The following is a 9,751-nucleotide window of genomic DNA, read 5'->3' on the forward strand; positions in this document are numbered from 1 at the left end:
GTCCCTATGTCCCCTGTCTCAGCAGATATATCCAAAACCAGTGATTTGTCCCAGTTTTATATGAGAAATGTCCCTATTTTTGACCAATCTGATATCTGCCAACAGTAAAGAGAGGCTTAAATAGTTTTATGTTTAGGTAAAATACAGAAAAGCTGCTTAAAAAAGACCAACACAAACAAAATGTGACTACATTGACTGAATGGTCTTTGTCTCTGTATAACAATTTTCCTTAATTTTGCACTCATTTCACAATTTTATTATTACCAGTCACCCCAAACCAGGGGTGTCCCAGTTTGATTTTGAAAATTTGGTCATCCTACAAATGAGGTCCTCACTTTGGGTGTCAGATCCTATAACTAAAACCAATTTTCAATAAAAACAAAAGTGCTTTGAATGATACTAAGTGTCTTAAGCGTCTCAAGCATATGGCAGCCAGTGGCATTCAAAGTTTTATCATAATTTTAACAAGTAGGAGCACATTTGTTATTACAGCTATTACAAATCACAGAACTTGATGAACTTGATTTTGTCTTCATCCATTCATGCAACTTATCACCAATACTGTTTTCATCGCAGCTCTTCCCTTCATATGTGTACACTATTTAAAAGGGGGCATTAGCTGTACAAAGACACTGTAATTAACTCAATACCCTGATCTTGTGTCGGCAGGTCGACCCATATGGTGCTTGTTTGTCGGCGCTCAGCTGGAGAAGCGATCTCACAGCGGGACGCCAATGAGCCCTCCTCCTCTGCACCACCCACCCCTTCCTCCTCTGCACCCTCCCCCTCCTCTGCACCCTGTCTCCCTGTCTGCACGTCTGTGTGGTCCCCTGCATTCCTCCACTCCCTGTCTGCGCTCGACCTGGCACTGCTCAGCTCCTCTAATCAGCAGGTTAGACGCACGGCAGACACAGAAATCAAGACCGTTTGATTAGCTGGGTATGCTTGTCCAGATTAGCATTAAGGCGTGTAAGGTTTATCAGAGAGGGTATCGCTTGTAACTCCTCCTTGGGTGTAAAATAAAAGGATGGGAGCTTGTCTCGAATATGAAAAGTGAGTCTCTTGACGTAAGATAACAAAGTGCAGCCCCAAATTCTTAGCAAAAATGAAAACAACTTGAGATAACGTTTTCATGTACGTCTTTGAGCTTTGCCGATTATTCTTAGTTTTTTAAGTAAACAAAGGAGATAAGTGCTTTTGCAAATTTTAAGATGGATGTTTTTCTAAACCCAAACAGTTACATATGATTATGTGTCTGCAGTAGGCATTTTGAGTGACAATAATGCAACTCTGTACATTTTAATTGGTTAATGGGTGAACACTGTGCCACCATTAGACTTAGTCAGACTTTATTGATCCACAAGGGAAATTATTTGGACACAGTAGCTCACACATCACAATATAATATAACAAAGAGTAAAAAATATAAATGGCAATAATACATTCTAAATAAGTAGCAAAAAGATAGCAAGAGACTGGTGTCAAATAGCCTGATTCATCAGCCACTTTCACTTCATGGAAACCGCAGCATTAGGATTCGTTCACTCGACAGTAGGCAGATACTTTCTTAAATTAACCAATCACTGCTATTGCCAGGAAGAAGTGCAATAACGTCTTCCTCCTTGAAAAAATTCACTAAACATTCTCTTTGTTCTGGCTTTAAATCCTCGATCTCGGGAATTGTTGCCAACACAGAATGTATGTCTTTATCTACATCCATCTCGATCACTTTGTTTACTGTTGTGCTGTACCACAAAAGGGACCCAGACAGGCGCTTGAGTTTGATGTTATGGCTTCACAGCTCTTCACTGACAGGCCAGTGTGCAGTCTACAATTTCCAGGGTTCTTGCAAATCATCTAGTATATTCTGATTCCTGACCTAGTCGCTGGAGAGAAATTAAATTGAGCAGAGGCACTAGGTGGCACCAGCCTGGCTAGGTGTCAAATAAGGCATAATTATATAAATGTAAATGTACAAGTCAAAATAAAATAGAAAAATAAATAATAATAGATAAAATCTCAGCTATATAGAAGCGGTTATTACCCTGATAGAGAATACTATAGGATTACAATAAATCAGTAAATAATAATATTTGCTGTCCATCATGAAATACTGTATATGTCAAAGGAAAACATTTAGAACTTAACTAGATTAGGCTAGACGTTTGTCTTCTCTGCATTTGACCACAGACTCTCTATATAAATTGACATAGATAACCTGCTAGCCGTCAGCCTGCTAGGAATAGGAATATTGTCACCCTTCTCTCTGTAACTGCTGCACTAAGCTTTGTCATTTTGGTCTTAAAATGTTCATATTAACCTACTGTTCCTAATATGGAACTTAGCTCCAAATTTAGCTCCAAATTCTATAATATAACTGCTGCTAGAATGAGCTTCATTTGACTGGAGCTGAGCACTGTGGGTGACATCACACTCCCTTAGTCCACTACTTTATACAGTCTATGTTTTGACCTATCCTTCTACTACTTGCTACTGGGGCAACTTGTAAGAAGCAGTGGTCACCTAACACAGTTCAACACAAGGGACCTATCCCCAGATCTTGAGCTAAATTCGGTCAGGACTACCTTAGCTGGATATGCCTACTGTGCATGTTTTGGGTTGATTGGGGAAACCAGAATACCAAGAGGAAACCCACTAAGACACGTGAAGAATAGAAGTGGAATAAAGGGTAGGCATAATAAGCTTAAGCTTCAGCCTCCACCTTTTCGGTCTGTGTATGTGAAATATCATTGTTTGTGAATTAATGTCAAAATATACCTGTGACCGAAAAAAAAAAAAAAAGAACATGCAAACTCCGCACCACGCCCGGGCGTCTAACCTACTTTGCGTACAGTGTCTGTCTGGCTACAAACATCTTTACAGCCATAAATCCTATTATGTTTTGTCTGTTTTCCCAGAAGTCCCAGAAATGCCAATGACCAGTGCTTGTCTATGGAACCCAGTCATTAGGTCTGGAGACACACAGCACACATGTCATTTGTGCATCTGCTGCACTCACATGTACAGCCTATGACATCACTCTCTTTAGGAGCTCAGTGTTTTTCCAGTTTTCTAAAGATTAAAGGTCCTATATTACGCTAAATTGACTCTCGAGCTTTAAGCCATGTTATAATGTTGTTACTTTATCAAAATCATACCCGGAGCTATGTTTTGTTTCATTCACACATGTTTGAGTAATCCTGCACTATTTCTCTGTCTACATCTCTCAACTATAAAATGCTCAATTTCACCTTGTGATGCCATGACATGGTAATTATCAAGTTAAGCAGCTGCCAGTTACCTTTTGTTCAGTAGAGATTCCAGGGCTGAAATTATCCAAATGATTATAGTGAAGGTGTATGGACTTTAAACATAGCACGGCATAATATCACAAGGTGGAACAGAGTGTTTTTTTGTTTGAGAGAAGAACTCGGAAGAGCTAAATATGCAGATTTGTGTTAAATATGTGTGAATGAAACAAAACACAACTCCAGGTGTGTTTGTGTGATGAGGAAAGAACATTATAACTAATTATAGATCATAAAATAGCATAATATGGGCCCTTTAAAAAGCTATTAGGCATAATTATAACCTATGTTTTGCTAACAAGCTTGGCTAAACACAGAGTTGCAACAAAGACTCCTGATTGGACTTTCTGTCAAGTTCAAGCACCATGCACGAAATGATAAATGACTACAGATGAGTGACAAGACAACAGAAGTGGAGTGGAGGAGCGCAGTTTTATAGAGCAGTTAGTCTGTAGATGTTGCCATAACAAAGTCAGCTTTACTAATTTGTGAATGGAGTTGTACATTAAAGAACATAAATACGAAGAAGAAAAGAAAGACTGCCTTGATCCCAAAGGAAATATTTGGACATTAAATCTATAACAGCAATGGCTAACGAGAAATTGGGTGCTGTCCCAGTTTTGGAGCTAGAGTGGAAGGTAGTGAATTCACATAAAGGCAGGTATTGGAAAACCAGCAACACTGATTATGTGGACAAATGAGGCATGTCTTGTGTACATTTTCCAAGGAGACAACATACACAACAGTGCTGTGTTCACAAGGGGTCGAATAGTTTAGGATTTGGGAGCTTTACATTAGCACGAGTTTAGAAAAAATAAAACAAAAATATTCTTAATGTGATTTGGATGATATAAGTTCTGGTTGGTTGAAGTGACTGGAACCTAGAATATTTTGAATTTTTTTTTAGCACTAACTCATGATATATTGCAAAGTAACATTAAAAATCCTGTTCATATTAATATAAGCAAACTTAACATCCATCAAACATTCACTAGTAATGACTACGTTTTGTCTAATGTGTGGAAATTAAGATTATCTATGAAATGCTTTCATGTGACAGTGTAACTCTGGCTATAAATATCTGCAACAAGATTACTGGAAGATAAACATTTTTGAGATTATGCCTATACTTGTCTTTTCTTGCAATAGTTATGTGTCATATTAAAGGTCCTATATTATACTAAAATTGACTCTTGAGAGATTTAAGCCATTTTAGAATGTTGTTTCTCCATCAAAAACATACCCAGAGCTGTGTTTTGTTTCATTCACACATGAGTAACACTTTAGTATTAGTCTGTCTACCCCTCCAAAGCTCAAAATGCTCTCTTATATCTTGTGATGTCATGTAGTAGTAGCTTCATCAACAATTACCTTTTACCTTTTGTTCAGTAGAGATTGGCGATTCAGTGTCTAAAATGATCCAAATGATTCTAGTGAAAGTGTGTGGATTTTAAAAAACACAGTGGAGCACAACCTGTATTACTACATGACATCACAAGGTGGAACAGAATGTTTTTGTTTGAGAAAAGTGTTCAGTCTAAATGCAAGGCTTGTGTGTTAAACATGTGTGAATGAAACAAAAAACAAGTCCAAGTTGTTTGTGCTGAGAAAACAACATTAGAACATAATTAAGAAAACAGTGGGCCCTTTAAGTATATATTTCCAAATTATGTCCGTTTGTAAATATTATATTTTTATGTTTTGTTTTCCTTCTCTTGTGGCTTGTAACTTTTGGAGCATGTTTGCCACTGTGGTTAGTGAGTGGCTGTGTTATTACAACTATACCACTTCCCATTGGCACAAATCTACTCTTGTTTTCTTGTTATGGTCACAAGTAGTGGCTGTTCCCTTTTCACACATCATTAACATTCTCCTCAAAAGCCGCTTCTGTCCACCACGCACCCACTTCCACACAGCGTAACTTACCCACAGCTTTGATAACGAACCCCTTTGGAGACCTCAGAGCGCGGCGCATCCACGCTTCCCTCACCACCTCCAGGTTATTGGCGTTGCCCTGAATGAACAACACCAGGTTTTCCATCCATCCCTGGAAGTGCACCTCGGCCACGGCTTTCACCAGTCTCTTATTCCAAAAACTGCGGGAATTCTGCGCTTTGAACTCCGCGAATATCTCCTGCCCGGTGTTGGCGCTGACTTCGGTGCCGAGGTGGGAGCTCTCCTCGTCCCGGGCTAAGACCACAGCGAGGGACGCGGAGGACAGCTGGATAAACCGCGGCGGGAGAGTCATCTTGGAAACTCTACCGACAGATTCTCACTTTAAAACAACAGATCACTCTTTAAAACATTGCTTTTCGTTCAGTAAATCCACAACAAAGCCGTATCGAAGCGCTCATTCCTGCAGCGAGAGTGTGCGCAAACTGCGGTCTCGAAGCGCCAGACTGGTTTGTGCTGTGGTGGCTCCAGGGAAACCGTGAAGTGAAGGGGCCGGGAGGAGGAGCTCTGCCCCGGGACACACAGGTGGAGCCTCCCCCCTCTCTAATATTCGAACAACTTGACGCACAGGTGCTAGCAAGAAAACACATGGCAAACTTAGGGATTTAAACTGCTATTGACTTGTTTACACAATTTGCATAACGTAGCCTCAGGAAAGAACAACATGACTGCATTTATTTCTTGCTTACTTACTTGTTTTAACTTGTTAGCAAAATTTCACATGTGCAATTTGAATATTGTTTATAATAATAATAATAATAAGGTTGTTGTTCAGCAGTTGGAGTAAATATTTGGCACATGTGTAAAAGCTGAAATTCTACATGTGGTGAAGTGTAACTATCTGGAGCTAATTAACATAAACAGCTTCTAACCACAGCTTGTTTACAGGTCTTATATTACGATATATTGACTTTAGTCACCTTTAAACCAATATACAGTCGATGCTTTATGTCACGTTAGAATGTTGTTACCTCACCAAACATACCTGGAGTTGTGTTTTGTTTCATTCACACATGTTTGAGTGATCCTTTATTTTTAGTCCTTATGATTTCATGAAGCAGTAGTTTTCATGTTACAGCTAGCTTTTACCTTTAGTTCAGTAGATATTGGCAATTCCAGGGCTGTAATTATTCACATGATTCTAGTGAAGGTGTATGAAGTTTAAAAACACAATGGAGCACTTGCTGTATTACCATAACTCACAAAGTGGAACAGGTGGAAAAGGTGTTTTCTGTTTGAGAGAAGATCTCAGCCTAAATATGCAGGGTTTGTCTGTTAAACATATGCGAGTGAAACAAAACACAACTCCACGTATGTTTTTGATGAGGAAACAACATTATAACATCAGAAAACAGTGCAATATGAGCTTACAGATAAATCCCAGATAAGAAGGTTAATGGCTATTAAAAATGCTGGTGTAAATTCAAGAATGTGTTTAAAACAAGTGTATGCATATATAGATGTCAAATCTGAAACAGGCCAGAAGAACAACATGTGTGTGTCTGAAACACTGGTAAACATTTCACATAAACTGCAGTTTTGTATTTCCATGTTCTAAACAGTAGAAAACAATAGGCACGGGTCATGTAAATACACTGTGGTGTAGCATATAGAGGGGGACTGTAATTATATAATTGTTTTGACTTGTTTTACAGTTAGAATTGAACGCAGAAGTTGGAGCTGCCATGTGGTTTCATAACAGCGTCTGGTTTATTGGTCAGTGACTTGTAAGAATTATCCTACTATCCATCAACCAGCACCCACAATGCATGGTGATATGGGAGATTATTTACACCAGATGCCCTTTCTGTTTCAACAAGCCTATTTTCTGTGACTATTGATAAAGAGGACATATGTTTTCACCGCAAGCAAGATTTAAAGCTACTTTACTGTTTGGCTGGAAGGCAAATTCTTAATCTCCCAAATATAGCATTGTTTACAAATGTGTGCTAAAATGTTTTTCTTAACTCAGTATATTAAGAATTTCCTCTTGAATAAGGCTGTCCCTGTCTCCAGGCGTGCTTGTTGTATCTTTATAAAAATAGTATTATACTATACTGAGTGAAACAACATTAATGTTGCACTGGGTAACCTTTCCTCAGGACAGTGTGACATTAAACTTCTTTAAGTCCTTGGAAATAAGCAGTTGATGTCATTAGGGAGAGGCGTGACCCGACTTTGTGTCTTGTCTTCGTGAGAGATTTTGAAGCTGCTGCGCTTCTCATGTGTAGTCTCAGTGTAACTCTGAGTTGCTCTGTCAGATCATAACCACCAAAATCAGCAACGCTACGGCAATAGCCAAACAATTCGCAAAGTGGTAATTTAAAATGCTTTAAAAATCATGTATCTGAAGTATTGCAGCACATTTGACAAATAATAACAACACAGTTTTGACTTGTATCTGAACTAGAAGTGTAGTTCTCTGATCTGAACACTTGAGAGTCTTAAAGTGAGTGGTTTTACTGTAGACAGGAAACAGGTGATGCGAGGTGCGCTCTCAACTTTATAGCCTGTGGTCTGTAGTCATATTAATTCTCATAAGATTCTTCTTGTGTCTGTGGTGTACGCTTTTTGTTGCACATTTTAAAAATCGTTTAAGACCAAAAAATCCAGTAGTGTGTGGCAGGCTTTACTCTAATAACTGCTATACTGTGGAACCAGGCAAAACAATAACATTTCACTGGAGGCAAGCAGGTGGCAGGCCTTCCTTTATAAATCATATACTGTACATAGTGCATCTTTAATTTCAATTACAGACAGACTGATATATTGAGTCAATATTTGTACTCTTTAGCATTTCGGCCTTAAATCTTCAGCACAATCTGTTATTTTGTTTTGGCTGATTTGCTGTTTAAAAATACACTTAAGTTTGAGGTAAAAAAAAAAAAAAGGGAGGGGGGCTGGTGTGAGTTTTTAATCTATTAAAATTTCATAATATAGGGTAAGTAATCAAAATGGGCTCTACATATCAGTCCAAAAATATCGGCAGACCTTATAGGCCACCGGTTGCTCTGGACTCTAATCAAAAAACCCAAATCAGTCGATCTCTAATTTTAATTTTGTTATTCACAGTCAAATCATTGTACAAATATTAGTTCTAATCACTACATGGTGGTCTACCGTTTCTACATATCACTATTACCAAACATGTCCATATACCAGTAACATTGAAAGCTGCTTTGTTCCATAATTTGGCATATGCATACATACATACTCACAGAATGTCTAGTTTCCATGCGTGCTCTCAGATGTTTTGTATTTGCCTCGTAATATTGCATTTCCAAACAGTTGAAGAAAGTCATGCCACAGGGAACAACTTTTACTCCTCAAACGAGAACCATCCCCCCTGCGCCCGGTGACTGTATCCGAGCGGCACCTCATATATCAGAGGGGAAGGAGGGTGCCGCCTGGAGGGGACGGCCGGGCTAATAGTGGCATTAAGAACAGGATATTGTGCTTCCTCTGAACATGAAAGAATACATGAGGTTAGCATACAGGCAGAGAGATGTGCCAGGCGAGCAGGGCGGTTCAGAGCCAGTGAGTCACAGTACTGCAATGCCTTTAAACCAGGACTTAAAGCTTCATAGGGTTTAATGGAGAGGAGGGCTGAATGAGATGCAGTTTCACTTTAAGACTGCACTGTGTGGTCTGTTTGCTTTTGAATTAAAGATGCACTGTGTAACTTTTCTGAAGGAGCGGTTGCCATGTGCTTGCCTCATGGTGATGTTATTGCTTTGCCTACAGTTTTAAACAAATATATCTTGTATTTATTCTATTACAAGTGTTTTTATTTCTCAAAACTACCTCAAAAACATGCATTATTTCTGTGAGCGTGACCACTTCTCCACAGATATGACCTGTAACTTTTGCCTGGTGATGTGGCCTAGCTTGTCACCATGGAAAAGGTTAAATTATATTGTAGAAAATTCCAGGAAAAGCATCCACATGGAGTCTTTACTGAACTGAAAATGTTAAAAACAGAACTGGTGTGCTATTTTCAGATCTGTGTTAATGTTGTTTCCTCATCACAAATACACCTGGAGTTGTGTTTTGTTTATTATGAACTTGTGTAAACTACTTTGAGAAAGATTATAGTTGTTTTTGTGTGAAGTGGTATTTGAATAGTGAACACACTGTAATAGTCAACATCGTTAATTAAAAATATGCTTTGACAACTGATCATTTCCTGGTTGTTTTCTTTTCCGACCGTGCAGTTTCTGCCAAAGGTTTGAAACATACCAGGCCTTTTGGAAGTCATTAGAATACATTTAGGTACACAGCCAAAACATAAACAATACACTATTTAGAATGAACTTCCTTTACTATGTTTTCCTCCTTTATGGGCACTTGAGGTTTGAGTCTTCCAAGTCGGCCTGGTGCTCTTCTGTTTTGAATACTTGATTGACACGAATACTCATAATAACACTGTTTTCCCCCAAAGAATGTCCTGGAGCAGAACTATGAAAATAATGCCATTGGATTGTCATAAA

At 38.7% G+C, this 9,751-nt stretch overlaps 1 protein-coding gene across 1 annotated transcript in view; it reads right to left on the bottom strand.

The window, feature by feature from the left end:
• stox1 (storkhead box 1) overlaps positions 1-5,690 on the bottom strand; it is a 42,735-nt gene extending 37,045 nt beyond the window's left edge. The window contains exon 1 of the mRNA XM_020929361.2: positions 5,235-5,690. Coding sequence (XP_020785020.1) covers positions 5,235-5,556 — 322 coding nt within the window. The 5' untranslated portion in view covers positions 5,557-5,690. The remainder of the gene's footprint in view (positions 1-5,234) is intronic.
• Between the last annotated feature and the right edge of the window lie 4,061 nt (positions 5,691-9,751).

The sequence above is a fragment of the Boleophthalmus pectinirostris genome, unplaced genomic scaffold (assembly GCF_026225935.1).
Source record: "Boleophthalmus pectinirostris isolate CB_2022bp ecotype Guang Dong unplaced genomic scaffold, ASM2622593v1 HiC_scaffold_5, whole genome shotgun sequence".
Classification (NCBI taxonomy): Eukaryota; Metazoa; Chordata; class Actinopteri; order Gobiiformes; family Gobiidae; genus Boleophthalmus; species Boleophthalmus pectinirostris.